The sequence below is a fragment of the Oncorhynchus gorbuscha genome, linkage group LG21 (assembly GCF_021184085.1).
Source record: "Oncorhynchus gorbuscha isolate QuinsamMale2020 ecotype Even-year linkage group LG21, OgorEven_v1.0, whole genome shotgun sequence".
NCBI lineage: Eukaryota > Metazoa > Chordata > Actinopteri > Salmoniformes > Salmonidae > Oncorhynchus > Oncorhynchus gorbuscha.
This window is the reverse complement of record NC_060193.1, coordinates 29,152,662-29,173,891: the sequence shown is the minus strand read 5'-3', so window position 1 is coordinate 29,173,891 and position 21,230 is coordinate 29,152,662. Positions and strand designations below refer to the sequence as shown.

The 21,230-nt window shown below is 45.0% G+C and overlaps 1 protein-coding gene across 5 annotated transcripts; it reads left to right on the top strand.

Moving 5' to 3' along the window:
* Positions 1–51: 51 nt before the first annotated feature.
* On the top strand, positions 52–21,068 carry LOC124008537 (mitogen-activated protein kinase kinase kinase kinase 2-like). 5 transcript variants are annotated; one of them, XM_046319883.1, is made up of 32 exons: positions 52–433; positions 3,888–3,945; positions 5,483–5,573; positions 9,053–9,117; positions 9,220–9,275; positions 10,909–10,956; positions 11,143–11,185; positions 11,377–11,449; positions 11,719–11,850; positions 12,370–12,432; positions 12,644–12,725; positions 13,058–13,168; positions 13,294–13,372; positions 14,483–14,541; positions 14,725–14,777; positions 15,110–15,148; positions 15,749–15,782; positions 15,930–16,086; positions 16,370–16,548; positions 17,068–17,109; positions 17,374–17,458; positions 17,551–17,630; positions 17,721–17,781; positions 18,044–18,167; positions 18,468–18,526; positions 18,627–18,730; positions 18,864–19,047; positions 19,151–19,231; positions 19,330–19,416; positions 19,580–19,650; positions 19,772–19,827; positions 19,946–21,068. In XM_046319883.1, exons 1-32 carry the CDS (start codon positions 326–328, stop codon positions 20,031–20,033), a joined length of 2,652 nt encoding a protein of 883 aa, XP_046175839.1. In that variant the 5' UTR covers positions 52–325; the 3' UTR covers positions 20,034–21,068. The 5 variants fall into 5 exon arrangements, with proteins under 5 accessions (XP_046175839.1, XP_046175838.1, XP_046175841.1 ...); XM_046319882.1 differs by having other exon boundaries at positions 18,465–18,526; XM_046319884.1 differs by lacking the exon at positions 52–433 and adding an exon at positions 1,871–2,009 and having other exon boundaries at positions 18,465–18,526.
* The last annotated feature ends 162 nt before the right edge of the window (positions 21,069–21,230 follow it).

Sequence of the window (21,230 nt, the reverse complement as noted above, 5' to 3'; positions counted from 1 at the left end):
TCTGCTCTAATGACCAGGAAAATTCCGACATGCGCCTATAGTCGACTTGAGATTTGAGATCACTTGACTTTGCATGATCTGGCGGGCTCGCCTCGGGTAACATGAATGACTCTGAAGAAGGGTATCTGTGGTGTCTGGCGTAATCAATATCCATTCTGTCAGGCTATCAGTTATATTTGCTTGGTCAGAAGAGTCGTGTAATAGTATTTCATCGAGACAGCACCCCTGGGATTACTGCAACTATACCGCGCGTCCAGTTGTTGATTCGCTGTATGTATTGTTGTCATGAGTGGATATCAACGTGCGTGAGTGACCAGACGCAGTTATGTCTGCAGGCATGGATACTACTATTGGAGTCTCGTTTTTGGACCCGTTGAATGATTACGAGTTAATTCATCGTATTGGGAGTGGCACGTACGGAGATGTGTTCAAGGTGAGTCGTGAGTGGGGGGGAAATATCAGTTCGCACGTATGCGTATGTATGCGTTTTAATTAACATGCCAAGTCATTAAACCAACGTAGCCTAGCTGTTAATTAACGTTTTTTCCTTCCTGTATTCCACAATGGGACATTTTATTGAATTTTATGTTGACAGGCTCTAAACATTCAAAAGTGGATAGAAGCACAGCCACCATAAATTAACGCTCTTAACATAATCTATGTTAAACTTTATGTATGACCATTCAACAAATCATGTGTATGCAGGTAACCAATAACTGGTCAAATGTTGGGTATGGCGCCCCTGCAAGTGTGACTGCTATGTGAGAATAATGCGGGGATAGTCAATAAGCCCTCATCTTAATGATGTCTTTAGTGCCTATGGGTATGCCCATAAACTACTGGTAGGTAGTACATCTTCTGCTGTTCAGTATTCATAATCAGGCTTGGGATAGCATCAGGGCTGGTCAATTAGTTCAACATCCATAACGACCAAGGCCACTACAGGAACATTTATCAAGGCTCAAGGCATTTCATTCTAACTTTTTATTAGCTCTCTCAGCAATACTATAAACTTCTCTGTAATATACTCTCATTTTGTGCTGTTTTTTTTTTTCATGAAGGTAGAATAACTGACTTCATAGATCACCTTTTTAAGACCAGGGGATGTTACAAGAAATCTAGTCTGAAGGGCACTGTGACATTTATCAGCATTTATGTTTTATGTATCTTGACTATCGATAAAGGTCTTTTTCAGTCAGTCTCGTCTATTTTGACTTCGTGATGTGAGCTGCAGGATAAAAAAAACATCCTGTGATCCCACCCTGAATGTAAAATACATGCATCCTGCAAGAGCAACAGACTCAAATTGCTATGTGCCCCCCCAGATACATTTGGTATCCAATAGACTACAAAAGTAAAACAGGTACAACAGGCAACATTTACTGCAAGCACAATTGTTAACTTTTGGGCTAATGTTTTATGAATATGAATAATTCAAAATGTCCCCAAGACATGTCCTCTGTTTCACTCAATCTTGAAGTTATATAATGTTGTACAACCCCTGCCATGCCTTAGTGCCATGTCACTGCCCGGGCCTGCCTGCCTGCCTGCCTGCCTGCCTGCCTGCCTGCCTGCCTGCCTGCCTGCCTGCCTGCCTGCCTGCCTGCCTGCCTGCCTGCCTGCCTGCCTGCTGTGAATGGAGAAACTGCTACTGTCCCATAGACAATGGCCTATTATCACCTCCCACTACCTCGCTGTTCTCCTCCTCTCCTCCACTGTTCTGTTTCTCCAGCCATACTGGAGCTCCGTGGAGGTCAGGGGTCAAACCACTGGCCATGTGACCTAGTGGGCTCTCTGACTCTGTGGACATTCATTAGATGACCATTGTTCACAAGATCCAGGAAACTCTTCAGCTACTCAGCTGAGGCTTCTGCTCTCAAGTGTGTGACCTGTTGCAGTTACGTAAATAAAGAATGAAGGCTTTGTCAAACAAGAAAGCATGGATTTCATGCCTCAAAAGTAGCCCTGATATTCATCTCAAAGACCTCAGTGGGAGGTTGCTTTTACAAGTGAGTAGTTATTTTTGTCTTGTAGTCTAGTGAAACTATGCCAAAGACAGGTTGAGGAGTCATACGTATGTACATTCATGGTTATAAACTTGTGACCTGTGACCTGACTGAGATTACCTGAGGTTCGATGGTAGGGGAAACCCACAGAACAGAAATATGTTTCACAAAGCAGCAGCAGCACTGCAATGCCCAGTCATCACTGTCACACTGTGGGCTGTTGGTCGTTTGTTATTGCAAGTTACATCACACACACACACACACACACACACACACACACACACACACACACACACACACACACACACACACACACACACACACACACACACACACACACACACACACACACACACACACACACACACACACACACACACACACACACACACACACACACACACACACACACATTTCCATTTGTGCTGTTTGTTGCAGTTGTGCGGATCTGTCTCTCACTGAATATCAATAATGTCTTGAGGCCAGTTTAGTGCAACATACTTCCGAATGATCGTATGGAAAAGCAGGGAAAAGACGTCTGTGTTTTTATTGTGTGGAATTTCAATCATCAAGCCCTGAGAAATAACTACTTTTGGAACTATGATCAAAGTGATGAAGTTTTATTTTCATTACCACTGTCTGTGAACTTTATCCCACAACACACTGTTATTTCATGCTGCCTTTGGCGAACCTTAAAGAGACATTACTGTCACTTTAGTCACAGGAAGTGCTCTGTTATAACAGGAAAAAAACAGGAAGTCAGTGTAGCCAAGCTTCAGGTTTTGTCTACAGGCAATCTGATCGACCATTGGTTGATTCTATATTTGTCGGGCATAGAGTTAAGGGCCTTTACGACCTGACGTCACTTCACCGTTTGACCTGTCAGAAAGAAAGGGAGCAATCCATGTTTTTAAAGGATAAAACGAGAGGAAATGACGGACGAACGTCGGATGGACATTGTAAACAACATCCTCTGGATTCAAAGCCAGGGACTTTTCCCCTTGCTCTCTCTCTTACGCCCCTGACATAGACCATGTCACTGAGCATGACACTTAAAGCTCTGGGTCTGCGTCTGAAGTGGCACACTATTCCCTATACAGTGCACCACTTTTGATGCGGGCCCTGGTCACAAGTAGTGCACTATAGAGGGAATAGGGTGTCATTTCAGATACAACCCGGGACTGTGTAGGAAATACCTCTCACTACTATAGTGTCCCCAGCAGCCCCTGTCTCTGTCTCCTGCTGTTGCATTTCTACAAGGTGAAGCTGAAGGTCAGAGGCAGCATGCGAACAGCCCGGCCAGACCAGGGTCTAATATTGTTTCTTTTATCGTCAAGATGGCTGACTAGGGGGTTTGGGTTTTGAATGGATGCCCGGGGCTTCCTATAGTGATGGGAGGAATGTGGCAGATCTCCAAACTGAGATGAAAATGCAGTTAGGAATGGGTTACAGAGAAAATTGCATTTTGGCCCCCCAAAAAATGACTTTTCCCTTGAATTTCACAAATAGGACTCTCATAACTATATAAATCTAGATATTTTGTGATTTAATTGCATTAGCTGTTATGTTTTCCATTGCCAATACAAAGAAATTGTATTTAGAGTTCGAAATTGTGGGAGATAAAATAGAAAAATTAAATGGTTGTAAACAGCTAATTGACTGTTGTAAATAGAACGATTGTGATGAGCTGTCAGCAATTTGATGCAATTGCTTCGAGGAAACTGCTTGCTGATGGTTTAGTGTTTCACTCTCCCGGATGTAGCTGTCTAGTGCTGTAGGCCTATGTACTGCTGACTAATCCATGGACATGTCATTCTGTAGTCTGTATTCCCTGTATAAAGATCACAGTATTAATCACTCACAGTTCACCCTTTCTTTCAGGCTCGCAACATCAAGAGTTCGGCAATGGCAGCCATCAAAATAGTCAAACTGGATCCTGGTATGTGACCAGACTTGTCAGGCCTGTATTATGGGTTATTTCTTACATGTTTTGCCTTCCTGTATGCTTTGTGTAGTACATTCTTAAGTCTTTGGAGACAATCTATTGTGTGTGTGTGTGACACAGTTAACTACTACTACTAGCAGCAGTAGGCTAGTAGTAGAAGTAGCTAGTAGTTCTAGTACTAGTATCAGTATTAGTGTTGAGATGTCAGGAAATGGCCTACAGTGAGGGGGGGGAGTATTTGATCCCCTGCTGATTTTGTACGTTTGTCCACTGACAAAGAAATGATCCGTCTGTAATTTTAATGGTAGGCCACTCCAGGACCTTAATGTGCTTCTTCTTGATCCACTCCTTTGTTGCCTTGGCCGTGTGATATGGGTCATTTTCATGCTGGAATACCCATCCACAACCCATTTTCAATGCCCTGGCTGAGGGAAGGAGGTTCTCATCCAAGACTTGACGGTACATGGCCCCGTCCATCGTCCCTTTTGATGCGGTGAATTTCTCCTGTCCCCTTAACAGAAAAACACCCCCAAAGCATAATGTTTCCACCTCCATGTTTGACGGTGGGGATGGTGTTCTTGGGGTCATAGGCAGCATTCCTCCTCCTCCAAACACGGCGAGTTGAGTTGATGCCAAATAGCTCCATTTTGGTCTCATCTGACCATAACACTTTCATCCAGTTGTCCTCTGAATCATTCATATGTTCATTGGCAAACTTCAAACGGGCATGTATATGTGCTTTCTTGAGCAGGGGGACCTTGCGGGAGCTGCAGGATTTCAGTCCTTCACAGCGTAGTGTGTTACCAATTGATTTCTTGGTGACTATGGTCCCAGCTGCCTTGAGATCATTGACAAGATCCTCCTGTGTTGTTCTGGGCTGATTCCTCACCATTCTTGTGATCATTGCAACTCCACGAGGTGAGATCTTGCATGGAGCCCCAGACCGAGGGAAATTGACAGTTATTTTGTGTTTCTTCCATTTGCGAATAATCGCACCAACTGTTGTCACCTTCTCACCAAGCTGCTTGGCGATGATCTTGTAGCCCATTCCAGCCTTGTGTAGGTCTACAATCTTGTCCCTGACATCCCTGGAGAGCTCTTTGGTCTTGGCCATGGCGGAGAGTTTGGAATCTGATTTATTGATTGCTTCTGTGGACAGGTGTCTTTTATACAGGTAACAAACTGAGATTAGGAGCACTCCCTTTAATAGTGTGCTCCTAATCTCAGCTCGTTACCTGTATAAAAGACACCTGGGAGCCAGAAATCTTTCTGATTGAGAGGGGGTCAAATACTTATTTCCCTCAATTAAATGCAAATCGATTTATAACATTTTTGACATGCGTTTTTCTGGATTTTTTTTGTTGTTATTCTGTCTCTCACTGTTCAAATAAACCTACCATTAAAATTATAGACGGATCATTTCTTTGTCAGTGGGCAAACGTACAAAATCAGCAGGGGATCAAATACTTTTTTCCCTCACTGTATATCTGTGTCTTAGTTTGGTCATGTGACCTGCATGCTCCCTGTTCAGGTGATGACATCACATCCATCCAGCAGGAGATCACTATGATGAAGGAATGCAAGCACAAGAACATTGTGGCCTATTTCGGCAGCTATCACAGGTACACGTTTAGGCTTGTCTAATGTTACACTTCATTTACATTTACATTTACATTTAAGTCATTTAGCAGACGCTCTTATCCAGAGCGACTTACAAATTGGTGCATTCACCTTATGACATCCAGTGGAACAGCCACTTTACAATAGTGCATCTAAATATTTTAAGGGGGGGGGTGAGAAGGATTACTTTATCCTATCCTAAGTATTCCTTAAAGAGGTGGGGTTTCAGGTGTCTCCGGAAGGTGGTGATTGACTCCGCTGTCCTGGCGTCGTGAGGGAGTTTGTTCCACCATTGGGGAGCCAGAGCAGCGAACAGTTTTGACTGGGCTGAGCGGGAACTGTACTTCCTCAGTGGTAGGGAGGCGAGCAGGCCAGAGGTGGATGAACGCAGTGCCCTTATTTGGGTGTAGGGCCTGATCAGAGCCTGGAGGTACTGAGGTGCCGTTCCCCTCACAGCTCCGTAGGCAAGCACCATGGTCTTGTAGCGGATGCGAGCTTCAACTGGAAGCCAGTGGAGAGAGCGGAGGAGCGGGGTGACATGAGAGAACTTGGGAAGGTTGAACACTAGACGGGCTGCGGCGTTCTGGATGAGTTGTAGGGGTTTAATGGCACAGGCAGGGAGCCCAGCCAACAGCGAGTTGCAGTAATCCAGACGGGAGATGATAAGTGCCTGGATTAGGACCTGCGCCGCTTCCTGTGTGAGGCAGGGTCGTACTCTGCGGATGTTGTAGAGCATGAACCTACAGGAACGGGCCACCGCCTTGATGTTAGTTGAGAACGACAGGGTGTTGTCCAGGATCACGCCAAGGTTCTTAGCGCTCTGGGAGGAGGACACAATGGAGTTGTCAACCGTGATGGCGAGATCATGGAACGGGCAGTCCTTCCCCGGGAGGAAGAGCAGCTCCGTCTTGCCGAAGTTCAGCTTGAGGTGGTGATCCGTCATCCACACTGATATGTCTGCCAGACATGCAGAGATGCGATTCGCCACCTGGTCATCAGAAGGGGGAAAGGAGAAGATTAATTGTGTGTCGTCAGCATAGCAATGATAGGAGAGACCATGTGAGGTTATGACAGAGCCAAGTGACTTGGTGTATAGCAAGAATAGGAGAGGGCCTAGAACAGAGCCCTGGGGGACGCCAGTGGTGAGAGCGCGTGGTGAGGAGACAGATTCTCGCCACGCCACCTGGTAGGAGCGACCTGTCAGGTAGGACGCAATCCAAGCGTGGGCCGCGCCGGAGATGCCCAACTCGGAGAGGGTGGAGAGGAGGATCTGATGGTTCACAGTATCGAAGGCAGCCGATAGGTCTAGAAGGATGAGAGCAGAGGAGAGAGAGTTAGCTTTAGCGGTGCGGAGCGCCTCCGTGATACAGAGAAGAGCAGTCTCAGTTGAATGACTAGTCTTGAAACCTGACTGATTTGGATCAAGAAGGTCATTCTGAGAGAGATAGCGGGAGAGCTGACCAAGGACGGCACGTTCAAGAGTTTTGGAGAGAAAAGAAAGAAGGGATACTGGTCTGTAGTTGTTAACATCGGAGGGATCGAGTGTAGGTTTTTTCAGAATGGGTGCAACTCTCGCTCTCTTGAAGACGGAAGGGACGTAGCCAGCGGTCAGGGATAAGTTGATGAGCGAGGTGAGGTAAGGGAGAAGGTCTCCGGAAATGGTCTGGAGAAGAGAGGAGGGGATAGGGTCGAGCGGGCAGGTTGTTGGGCGGCCGGCCGTCACAAGACGCGAGATTTCATCTGGAGAGAGAGGGGAGAAAGAGGTCAGAGCACAGGGTAGGGCAGTGTGAGCAGAACCAGCGGTGTCGTTTGACTTAGCAAACGAGGATCGGATGTCGTCGACCTTCTTTTCAAAATGGTTGACGAAGTCATCTGCAGAGAGGGAGGAGGGGGGGGGGAGGAGGATTCAGGAGGGAGGAGAAGGTGGCAAAGAGCTTCCTAGGGTTAGAGGCAGATGCTTGGAATTTAGAGTGGTAGAAAGTGGCTTTAGCAGCAGAGACAGAGGAGGAAAATGTAGAGAGGAGGGAGCGAAAGGATGCCAGGTCCGCAGGGAGGCGAGTTTTCCTCCATTTCTGCTCGGCTGCCCGGAGCCCTGTTCTGTGAGCTCGCAATGAGTTGTCAAGCCATGGAGCGGGAGGGGAGGACCGGGCCGGCCTGGAAGATAGGGGACATAGAGAGTCAAAGGATGCAGAAAGGGAGGAGAGGAGGGTTGAGGAGGCAGAATCAGGAGATAGGTTGGAGAAGGTTTGAGCAGAGGGAAGAGATGATAGGATGGAAGAGGAGAGAGTAGCGGGAGAGAGAGAGCGAAGGTTGGGACGGCGCGATACCATCCGAGTAGGGGCAGTGTGGGAAGTGTTGGATGAGAGCGAGAGGGAAAAGGATACAAGGTAGTGGTCGGAGACTTGGAGGGGAGTTGCAATGAGGTTAGTGGAAGAACAGCATCTAGTAAAGATGAGGTCGAGCGTATTGCCTGCCTTGTGAGTAGGGGGGGAAGGTGAGAGGGTGAGGTCAAAAGAGGAGAGGAGTGGAAAGAAGGAGGCAGAGAGGAATGAGTCAAAGGTAGATGTGGGGAGGTTAAAGTCGCCCAGAACTGTGAGAGGTGAGCCGTCCTCAGGAAAGGAGCTTATCAATGCATCAAGCTCATTGATGAACTCTCCGAGGGGACCTGGAGGGCGATAAATGATAAGGATGTTAAGCTTGAAAGGGCTATGAGAGTTCTCATGAGAGTTCCACGTCCATCTGTGGAATTCCTTGGATTGTGAGTGTTCTTGGATGTGTTGAATTCCACTCTTTTTATTTAACTAGGCAAGTCAGTTTAGAACAAATTCTTATTCTACAATGACGGCCTACCCCGGCCAAACCTTCCCCTAACCCGGACGACACTGGGCCAATTGTGCGCCGCTCTATGGGACTCTAGATCACGGCCGGTTGTGATATCGCCCGTGATCGAACCAGGGTCTGTAGTGGCGCCTCCTAGCACTGCGAATCAGTGCCTTAGACCACTGCGCTACTCACTCATTGTGCCACTCGGGAACGCTCTTACCTCAAACGCCCACTTCTAGGACTTAGAATGCAGCATTCTCTCCCACACTACAGAAATTGTGGCTCTCAAAATGAACGTTATACACACAAAAAGCTCGGTTGTTGATCAAATATGGTCACTAACAAGCGCATGCATACACACAGAATTAAACGTGTGTGTGTGTGTGTGTGCGTGCGTGCGTGCGTGCGTGCGTGCGTGCGTGCGTGCGCACACTGTCTCAAATTATTTTGATGAAGGTTTTTACCTTTTTATCTTAGTCCTTTTAGAACGTCTGAATGTTAACTCTGTAACATTTCAAGGTCAGATAACATTGCGATTTGTTTGGATGGCAAAACAGTCCCTACTCAGTTCTCCTCTACAACGAAGTTCATAGTAATTGGTTACAAAAATGCATTCCCGACTGGTAGTCAAAGTGTGTTATCTCCCATTCTTTTGCAGAAACACTAAATTGTGGATATGTATGGAGTACTGTGGAGGGGGGTCGTTACAAGACATTTACCACGGTATGTATTGCTACAACTGAACTGACCTTACCTTATAGCCATGTATTGTCCTTCCTCTCTTGTCTGGCCATTAATCTAAGGTCTCTACTGGTATTTCCACAGTGACTGGGCCCTTAAAGGAGAAGCAGATAGCCTACATCTGCCGAGAAACCCTGCAGGTTAGTCAGCCCAGGGATGTACTATAAGTGATGAGCTCTGTCACTTTCCTAACTGGGACAGACGGTCACAGTATAATCCAGTAGCAGTGTGTGGATAGAATCACTGCGGAAGCCAAGCCAGGACAAAAAACAACATTACAACCTATGTGTTGTGATAATTGCGTTGTTTGTTCTATAAGCTGGTGGTTCATATCCCTTTTTTATCCTGATATAAAGGCCGAGACAATAAGAAGACACCGTGGCAGAATAAATTCAACCACACCTTGGTTTCATCATTAAACCAGAAGTCCACAAACAGACAGTTACATGACCTACTACTGCATGGTCAAGCAAGTTAATGTTTCCAACATTTTCTGACCAGTAAACAACTCTTCATTTAGAACCACAGAGTGTTACCGCAAGTTGCAAAGAAAACAGGAGCTGCCTCCACTATTCCAGCACCATTTCAACTTCAACATCATCAAATCACCTATGCTTAGTCTAGTAATTACAACTAAAAGATACCAAAAAACTATTTAGTCCAATCAACGTAAACTAAATATGATGTGGCTGTCCATGGTTCTGATTTCTGTGTGTGTGTGTATGCGTGAGCTTGCAAGTAGACAAAAACAAGTTGACTCACCCAGAAATGCCAATGTCATCCTCCTTTCTTTCATGACTCTGTCATACAGTACACACTTTAAAAAAATTGTTGTCCTAGGCAACCTGGCTAAAATGCTTGATCGCTACCCTGACTTCTTTTCATGGACAACGATGCGCCAGACCAGCTAGTTAACATTAGCCTACTACATCTAGCTACATATTGAACTTCCATCCTCTCAGGCCAGGGGCACAATATGAATTTATGGTTGGATCAGAATCTCTGTATTAATCATTGGCCAGTCCATAATTCATTTAGGAAAGGGATGATTTTAGCTAGCCACCAGAGGACAACGACACTACGAGATGCAACAATTCAAGTTGTTTCTGTAAATGACGCTTGGCTTGTGAGTTGTGTGAAGCAAAATCCACTGGGCTCTTTATATTTAATTTATAAAAACATTTTTAACCTTTATTTAACTTGACACTTTGTTTTTGGTGCTCCAGGATCATTCACAGTTGAGCTCTCTCAGTTCAGCTCAATGCTGAACTGAATCCTCGCTGGCTTCCCTTACATTCAATGCGACGAGCGGCATCAATGTCATACTCTTTTTGACCAGACAGTATCAGATAGATGGCTTACAGATCCAGAGACAGAGGGGCGCTGTTTCGCTCGCTCTGTTGTTTTCTCCAGTGAGATACATTCAACCTCCTGCGAATTGAAGAAAAAGGATGAAACACAGAGAGAAAAAATATATATATATATTTTTTCTTTCTTTGTCTATTCTTTGGGGAAGGCTGGCTTCTCTTTGGAATCCTTCAATACACGTCACTGGTATAATCATGTGTTTCTAACCACAGGAAAGCAATGCAGCATGTTTCGTGACACCATACACACAGCACAGCAACATAACATTACCTCCCTTATTCGTGTCAACACTTTGTGATTGTTGCACACTGTTGTGTTGTGTCTGTCTCTATGGGCTTGTGTGGTGAACTGAGGATGAGATTGAGAGATTTGTCAAACTGTTTCTGTGTTTTTGTTTTTCAACAGGGCTTGTACCACCTGCACGAAACAAGTAAAATGCATAGAGACATAAAGGTATCATTTTGACATTCCGGTATGTTATTGTCAGTGAATGGCTCGGATCGGAATCTTTGTGAGCTCATATCTTTGTGTGTGTGTGTGTGTGTGTGTGTGTGTGTGTGTGTGTGTGTGTGTGTGTGTGTGTGTGTGTGTGTGTGTGTGTGTGCGTGTGCGTGTGTGTGTCTGTCCATCTGTCTATAGGGAGCAAATATCCTTATCACAGAACGAGGAGATGTCAAACTGGGTCAGTGAACATCTATTCTATACCATCAATCACACTCACTCACTCACTCACTCCCTCACTCACTCATATACATTGTCTGTGATAACTTTGAGGTTAACTAGCGTGGGTAAAAATAAACCACTCACAAGACATATTGGATTCTGCATTCTGTCTCCCCCTGCCACCAAACTGCCATCTCTGTTTCCATGCAGCCGATTTTGGAGTTGCTGCAGAGATCAGTGCTTCTGTGGCCAAGAGGAAGTCTTTTATAGGAACTCCCTACTGGTAAGATAACTGGGCTCAAACCACGACCATTCAACGTTATGACTCATTGAAAACGATATACTTCAGTGCTTATTTATGCTGACACTGATACGTCTTACAGTAGTCATACGTTTCCTTCTCTGGATGTGTTCTTTCAGGGTGGCTATGAGACACTTTATGAGGTGGCCGTATGTCCTTATGACAAGTCCTATAATGCATTATAACCACATCATAATTCATAACCCCCAATCTCCCATTTCACCTGACTGGTGTTTATGTACCCATGCCAGGATGGCACCGGAGGTGGCAGCAGTGGAGAAAAAGGGCGGGTACAACCATCTGTGTGACATCTGGGCGGTGGGCATCACGGCCATCGAGCTGGCAGAGCTCCAGCCGCCCATGTTTGACCTCCACCCTATGAGGTGAGCCCTGAGACAAAGGGCGGAGTTACAGACACAAACTGAGACGGAGGCAGAGATCCAGGCACAGAAAGGCAGAGATCCAGACACAGACACAGACAGAGACACAGACACAGACAGAGACAGGCAGACTCCGTACCAGTCCCCTCTAGACTCTAGCCTTTAACATCAACAATAAATAGTTTCCATCCCCTTTTCATTCACTCTAAAGCCACAATAAGTCCACTGAAAATAAATGATGATGGATATATATTTGTGCTGTGTTGCATTTCGCGGGCTATCCACATACCTCTGAATCCAATCTGGTATCATAGCTTTGTAGGTGACGACAACAACAAAAATCTCAAGCCTGGGAGCAGGTCTGTTTGTGCTTTTGGAAACCGCCTCTGGAGTGTTTGTCGTTATGGCAGACATGTCAGCGAAGGACAAAGGAGCTGGCCAAGGCACACAATAAACAGATCTATGAAGAAGGCTAGGATTTCCACCGTGTTAACATTTCAAACTATTCAAACTATGTTCCAGAGCCTTGATGTTAATGTCGAAAAGCAGCTTCCAGCCACCCAGGCTCAAGGACAAGACCAAGTGGTGAGATGGACATGAGCACACCACATTCCCTGAACAATTCAGCCACCTCACCATGCATCATACTGTATGTGAAATACCTCTTCTCCGAAAGCATCCTCCTGACACAAGACTGTTCTTTGAATGCAGCATTGATATTCTCCATATTTCTCAATATGTTTATATGCATTTTTTTTTGCTGTCTCATCTCCCTCCCTCCCTCCTCTCTCTGCAGGTCTGCGGGGTTCCAGAGCTTTGTGAAGATGTCCCTCATTAAGAACCCCAGGAAGAGACCGTCGTCCGAGACTTTACTGCAGGTACACTTCGATACACCGCTGAGAGCACGTTGCTTTCCCCTCTCTCTCTCTCTCTCTCTCTCTCTCTATAAACCAGCGGAGGAAACATTCATGAAAAGACCCTGGATGGCGATCAACATTCACCGCCATTATAGACAGAGCCTCTGGACTAGAGCCTCTGACTGAGGTGCTAAAAGCATAGCAATCCTGTATTCATGTCTATAGCTAATAGGGACCCCTAACAGGGCCTCAGGAGCTGTGAGAGATCAAGGAAATTAATGATGAAGTTATTTATTGATGTAGAGCTTTTACATAAAAATTAAAATAAAAAAAATCTGTTGTCGTATCCCCAGCATCCGTTTGTGACCCAGCTACTGACTCGTAACCTGATCATTGAGCTGCTGGACATGGCCAACAACCCGGACCTCCACTCCACACACGGCATGGATGATAACGACATGGAGGTGAGGATTAGGTGACAATAGACAGACAGACGCACATGCATGGCCATCACCCAGAACTCTCAGGAACATTGCTTGTTCCTAGTGTGATTTATTATGTGTGTGCGTGTGCGTGTGTTTGTCTGCAGAATGTAGAAGCTGCTCCTGATAAGATCCAGTCTGCAGGGAAACACCTGCCCGTGGAGAGGACTCTGTCTGAAGAGCAGTGTGAGTCTTCAAATCCCTACACAATTATGACACTGAAGCATCATCATCAGCCCACGCATGACATCATCACTACAATTTGTGAAAAGGGTTATCGAAGTTCTATTTGCAAAACCATCAAAACCAACATCAATGAGGGTCTTGTTCCCTGAACACTGTACATGGGCTTTGACTGTACATCCGTCCACAATAATTCATCTATAGTTAGAGAGGGTGTGTGTGTGTGTGCGCGTGCGTGCGTGCGTCCGTGCATCCGTCTATCCTTGTGTATCGCGCGTACTTGGAGAGTTGAGGTCAACATTACCTTTGCTGGCTTAATGTATGGAATTGGGGACGAGGTAGGAGAGCAGAGCAACACGCAACACAAGACTCTTGGGGTCCTGACTCCTGTTACAAGACGCCCATTGAGACTTGAAGGGGGAGATGAAGTCACCAAGTCACACGGTCACCCAACACAGAGGGACGCATAGAGGTGGCACTGTCCGCACATGCCATGTCCCCTTTCTGCCATGACTCTGACGTGCCTGGCGTCCCACGTGTGAGGAGGAGGTGGGGGAGGCGAGGAGGTGGGGGAGGCAAGGAGGAATGACTGAGGAACTATTGTTATGTCTCCTATCAGTGGGATTACAGCATACACAGGGTGCGGTGATGGTGGACAATGCGGCCGCTCTACAGCAGCCTGGGACAAAAAGCGTATATATAGACAAGCATGTCAACAAAGATGGTGGGAGTGGGGAGGGGTGTTGTGACTCGTCTCTTATGCAAATACAATAGGTTCTCGGGCATGTTTGTGGAAAGGGGTGTGGTGAGTCATTGTGAATGGGCATTACAATAGGTTTTCTGGGGTGAGCAGTGCGGTGAGTTGCCTGAAGCCAATGGTAGTACTTTCAACACATGATTGAGGTTGTGGTGTGTGATATAGCCTGTGAGAGTGTGCCCCTGAGCAAGAAAGTAGTTTACCAATCGATTGGAATATATAGCAAGTGATAATACATGATAGTAAAAATGAATCACATAAAACGTGTTTTGTATCAGCAGCTAGTAATTATAAGTACATACTTTGTATTTAATTGTAACTTTTCCTCATGGTTAACTAAGCTGTGCTTGCCTTAGTTGACCAAATGAAGTTTGGGCCCCCGTTGAGGAAAGTCACAGAGCCTTATCCTGATATGGTGAGTGACATTTATTTCCTGTGTTTGACATGTAGGGGGTTAGAGGTCAATTCAACATAGAATGGCTATTTGGGGAAGTGTGTTTACGAGATGTATGAGTTCTTGTATGGCATAGTTTTAAGATGTTATTAAAAGGGATACTATGAATGTGTATGTTGTTGATGTTTTTTGGTCATATTTCAGCAAAGCTCGTATGAAGACGATTGGGACCTCTCAGAAGATGAAACTGAATCACCGTAAGATGCTCCTCTTCCTCACCAATTTTCTCAAATCTAGTAGCATTACATCAAAGACATAGTATTTCAGAGCATTATCTCAAATCTACTATCGGTGTTTGTGTGGCCATGGATGTGACATCCCCACGAGAGAGGGGAAAAACATTGAAAAAACTCCCAATGCATTATTAATAGACTCATATTTGCAGTAAAAGGAAAAGTTTGCTTCCTCATCGAGAGAGAACACTGGCTGCAACGCTCCTATTGTCACAGAACAGGCAGTGCTCTGTCACATCATGTACACAGAACAAGTGGCTCCATAGAGACATTAGCATGTTGTCTTCCTATTTCAGGAGCCTGTTAGAATGTGTGGAGGAAGCTCTGCAGCTGAGGTAGGCCTGCAGACCCCCCCCCCCCCCATTGTAAAAACACTATTCAACACTATTCTACCCTGTGGCAACTTTTATCAATGAAGCAAGTTTGTTTATTTACATTTAAATGATTAGCTTTTCATGTTTGGTATGCATATTTTAAATTAAATGTAAAAAATAATTATTTAACCTTTATTTAACCAGGAAGGGCTCATTGAGATGAAAATCTCTTTTTCAAGAGTGCCCTGGCCAAGATAGACAGCACCAAGTCATTACAAAAAATTTACAGACAGACAACATGAAAAACTACAAGTAATAACGAAGTTACGCAACCATAAATAAATAGATTATTAGTAGGTTAAAATGTACTAGTCACAGACAAACGACTTGACACGCTGCCATCTTGGATTTGAAGTTGATCGAGTGTGATAGACAAGTTGTGTTTTTACAATCCATTGAACCTGCCCTGCTCCAAATCTTGTCCTATTAAGATCCAACACAATTGAGCCCATGTCAGTTTATTGACTGTGACAGCAAGTATCCCACATGGAAAGCAAATCTGATTTACCTTTGATTTACCACAGAGTGCTTCAGTAACAACATTACCATTGACTATTTCAGGAGCTTAACCATCAAAAGAGTGCCATCTACTGACGTAAGTGCCAATAACACAACCCCAAGAAAACAAAGAGTTCCTTCTGAAATAGTGTAATGCAATACATGAAGACAATCCTTTTGACCGTTCAGCTATTTCCTATTGCATTATATGATGGTGTTTTGTCTATTGTCTTTGGTTGTGTAGGGGGGTAAAGGTGGGAGGAAGAGTGGGTTGTTCAGCCCTTCCACAGCCTCCCTGCCTGCCATCAGCTCCTTCTGTCCCACCCTGGAGGACAAGGACCTCACCCTCCGCCCCAGCTCCACCCTGGGGCCCGACTCCACACCCAACAACTCCATGTCAGGTACTGAACTTCCACACACAAAGAGTAAATGTTTCCAGGTTATCTGTCAATCTGTCATGACAACTGATTTGGTTCTGGGTCCCGAGATTATATGTTGACGTGAATATTTGACGAGTGTTCAGTGTTTTCTAATGCAATCGTAATACGTTCGATGATACAGTATATCTTCTGTGTGTTGTAATCCGAATCATTGTAGCTTTTCTCATTCATGCTAAGATTGACAACATGTCTCAACATGACAAATGGGTTCTCCCATCTCTCCTCCTCTCGTGTGGTTCTCTAGTCTTGGCCAGGTGTTCTGCTACCCAGGACATCAGCAGACAGTGGTGCAGTGACCCCAGTGTTTCTGAGGGGAGCGCCGTGCAGGCGGGGGAGAAGAAGACAGGGGGAGTGGCCTCTCCGAGCAGGGAAACCTCTCTCTCTCCAGAGTGGAGCACACTGAGGAGAAAGACCGAGGACTCTGTGAGTGTACAACACAGGAAAATGTTGGCCCACTACATATGAGTACATTACTTTCATAACCATACTGTATGTGCTGATGCCGATAGTTGGCATGGTTGGGGTTAAATCCAATGTCAATTCTGACACTTTGGGATGAAGTGAAATTTCAACGCAACTGTTGCAAAGTGCCATTCAATCCAACCCTGGGACGTAGTGACAAAATGTGTGTGTGGTTTTTTAACCAAAAAAGTGTGTGGTTTGTTAACCAGCAAGTGTGTGGATTGTTAACCAAAAAGTGTGTGGCTTGTTAACCTAATAGCCTGTTTCAAAACATCCAGTTGTATCTCATTTTAATAAACAATCCTTTTGTAACATTAATATAGGAGGAGAGAATTCAGAATAGTCAACCAAACAGCAGCCAGATCCCATTACATTGCTGTTTTTGCTCCATTCATTTAAACAACATTACCATTTGAACGACACAGTTACCCCTCTTTTTTTGTTGTTGTTGTTGTTGTGTGTAACCCTTTTAACTTCTAGAGAGCTGATTGTCATGGACTCCCTCCTACCCCTCAAGTCCATGTAAGTGCAGAGGTCGAGTCTAACAGCATGTGCCCTACGGTACAGGGACATGACCAATGACACTGCTGCGCCGACAACTAACAACCCATGCTTACACACAGACCTAGCTAATGGCTGTCGGTCTAACGAACGCCTGGTGGAATGCTCACTGCAACATTGCTTCTGTGTAGATGGACAGTGGACACATTTCAGTATTCTAACCATGCCTATTTTACCGTAATGTCGGAATTGGTCAACACACAGTATGTTGTTTTGGTGTAATAGATGGGTGCCTGTTTCTCCAAAGTCTTCAATGGTTGCCCTCTGAAGATCCACTGCGCTGTGACCTGGATCCTCCCGAAAACCAGAGGTAGGTTTGCAGAAAGGGTTGAAAAGGTTCAAATGAGGTTCTAATATACGACCTAGAATATGAACCAAGGCATGGTCTTGTCTCTTCCTCAGATCAGTACCTTATTCTGGGTGCGGAGGAGGGTGTATATACTCTCAACCTCAACGAGCTCCACGAGGACACTCTGGAGAAGGTAGTGGCACAGACGTTTATGAATAGGGTAAAGGGTGAAGTCGTGTTGAATTCCTGACCATACCACTAATACCTCTCTCTTCCCCCACAGTTGCTCCCGCAGAGATGTGCCTGGCTGTATGTCATGAACAACGTTTTGATGTCCGTATCAGGTAGGACAATCGATCCCCATTTTTCGTTCGCCCAATCACACACCTATCCGATTGGTCATAGGATCCTACACCATCAACTACACTACTCCAAACCAGATCTGGGTTCAAATAGTATTTGAGTGTTTGTTTGAGCCTACTTTGACTGCCAGGTGGGTGGGGTTTGCACTCCATTGGTTCCATTGTACCAGGCAAGCTCGAAAAATAACTGCTAAATTGGAACACTGGTTCTTACCATTCCTTCCCTCTCCACCCCCATCTTCAGGGAAGTCTTCCCAGCTGTACTCCCACAGTCTGATGTCTCTGTTTGAACAGAGAGGTCACAAGCAGCAGAAACAGAGTCACCTGTCCCTCAGTACCAACCGCCTCACTGAGAGGATCAACCCCAGGTAGAGTGAGTGAGTGAGTGAGTGAGTGAGTGAGTGAGTGAGTGGTGAGTGAGTGAGTGAGTGAGTGAGTGAGTGAGTGAGTGAGTGGGTGAGTGAGTGAGTGGTGGTGAGGTGAGTGAGTGAGTGAGTGAGTGAGTGAGTGGTGAGTGAGTGAGTGAGTGAGTGAGTGAGTGAGTGAGTGAGTGAGTGAGTGAGTGAGTGAGTGAGTGAGTGTGGATGAATGTTATCGGGTTAAGTTTGCCTTCAATTTATGTGCATCTCCTAATTTCAAATGTTTTTCAAATGTTTGTCCATCAGCAGGAAATATGCTGCAACTGTGAAGATACCAGACACGAAAAACTGTCGAAGATGCAGTGTGGGTAAGTGTAATTTGACGTTGCAATATGTTCAAGAAAGTTGATGAAATTGACCCAAAGTGTTTTCAGTTGCTCTTTCTCCCTCCCTCTCTCTCTGCCGCAGCAAGGAACCCATACACAGACAGCACGTTCCTGTGTGGGGCTGTACCATCAGGCCTGGTTCTACTCTTGTGGTATGACCCCATGCAGAAATTTATGCAGCTCAAGGTGTGTACTGACATAACTCCATATTGTGCTATTAAAATGATTACTTTTTTTACAATTGATTTCAATGAACCGTGTCTATTAGACTTGTAAAATGTATCCTCCTATGCTCTCTTCTTCCCTCTCCTTCTCTCAGCATATAGACATACGTCTACCAGATCCGCTCCCTATCTTTGAGCTTCTGGTGTTAGTGACAGATGAGTTTCCACAGTTGTGTGTTGGTGTGAGAGACTGCACTGCAGAGAAAGGGAAACCGCCAACCAACCAGCAACTGAAGTTTGATATCGTAGAGTTGAACGGCACACCAAACTCTTCACCAGGTGGCACAGAGATGTTCGATGCCAGGATTTCAACCATATAACATTGTGTCGAGGAATTGTATAATTATCTTTATTTCTCTCTTTCTGTCTTGTGCGTGTGCAGAGAGTATGCCTGTCGGAGCCGGACCGGGAGCCGTGCAGGCGACACAGCTGGACAGAGACACGGTTCTCATTGCACTGGAGAGTGAGTCTATTGGAGCTCGATCGGAATATATTATCTCCCTGGAATATCATTATCACTACCTACCCTTTAATGTACAATACTAATGGTATTTTTTACAGAGACTGTGAAGATTGTCACCCTGCAAGGACTTCCTTCCAAGGAGCTGGCTTTTGAACTGGTCTTTGACTTCCCCATTGAAACACTAAGTAAAAACGTCATTCAATCCCAATTATCATTCTTTACTGCATAGAATGTTCTCAATTCGGCACCAAATCATAGCTACAGGGGTGAGGTACTGTAGCTACACCTAACACACCACGTACTGTATGTGTGGGAGATTCCTTTGTGACATTACTGTTGTGTGGCTAGTTTGTTTACAGGACAGTGTTCTGGCTTTCTGGAAGCATGGTCTTAAAGGGAGGAGTCTTCACACAAATGAGGTGATTATAATGCCTTCTCTCCACCATGCGCTTGTGCGCTCATTCAAACCAAAAATGCTTGATCTGCATTGTAAGTATTTTATCTCTCTGAAACATTGAAATACATTTACACTCATCTTAGGTCACGCAGGAGATTACAGACGAAAGCAGAGTATTCCGGGTCTTGGGGACGAACAGGTATGCTCCAAACTCGAGCTGGCCTGTTATCTTGAAAACCACATTATGTGTGATCCCATAAGGGGTCAAAAGGTTATTTTGAGAAAAAGAATCACGCTGTCTTTTGTCATTTCCATAGGGATATTGTCCTTCAGAGTACCCCCACAGAGGACCCATCAGCAATGAGCAACCTCTATATCCTGACTGGCCATGAAAGCAGCTACTAAGATTAGACAGAGAAAAAGGACTTGAGGAAGGAAGGAAAGGAGAGAAAGCTATATTAAAGGAAGAAGTGAAGGAGCGTGTGTCCCAGAGATGGGCAGCTTTTATTGTGTGAAGAAAGGAGGCACGACAGGCCACTGGCTCTTCCCTGGCACCTAATAAACTCGAATGAGCCCCCTGGCACCTAATAAACTCGAACGAGCCCCCTCAGTGTAGACTTGTCTCAAACTGATGTAACCCCCTCTACCTGCATACTGGGAACAGACAGACCATATGAGACTCTCACACAATTAGCCACAGAGAGAAAACTGAGCTGTTGTGTGTTCAAGGAAGAATTTGTTGAAAAAGACTTGTTAGAGAGAGCCCCCCAGTCATGACCCCCTAACCCCTTGAACGCGCGCACACACTACTTTTAAACCTGATTCCAACCCCATTGTGTTTTCTTACTGGTATGCCATTGGAAATACACTAACTGATGACCGAAGTCTGCACTGTCTCCCGATACAACATTGTGAAGTGGAAACCAACTACATTGGTGAACGGAATATACCGCTAGACCACCATGCTCTGTTCACTACCCGTAATGGCATAGGTGGCACCGCTCCCAGATGTCAACATGAACAGTTTTCACCTCATACGCTTGAAAATATGTCACCTAAAATCAGAGTGCCAATACAGTTTAAAAGTGCTCAGATTAACACTTTTCCAGGATTTAAAGTGTTTTCAATAGAGATCTCTGTTGAGCATGCTTTTTAGGACAGGATTGGGCTTAATCTGCATCTTGGGAAACCAGCCCCAATGGAGTTGAATTGTATGATGAATTCCAATATTGTTATGTTGTGTTTAGTCTCAAACCAGACATGTGTGTTTGCCACAAAGTAAGACTACGTTGTGTTTAATGATACTGGTTTGCTTTTGTTTGGTTGTGCATGGGAGGGACTGGGCCCAATTTAACACTCGTCATCCCTGAAAGACACTTGAAGGAGAATACATGTTGCTATTTAATTGTTTCTTTTAATAAAAAAAAGTGAAAATATGGATTTGAGAGTTTTTATGTACACTTGTTGAACTTATGCCAAAACATTGAATTCCCAATGATAAAATAAAAATATATTTTTTTAATGTGAGTCGACTGATGCAAAGATAAAAGATGAATGTGTTTCTCTAAAGACATTAGACAACATTACCTATGAAGTTTAGTC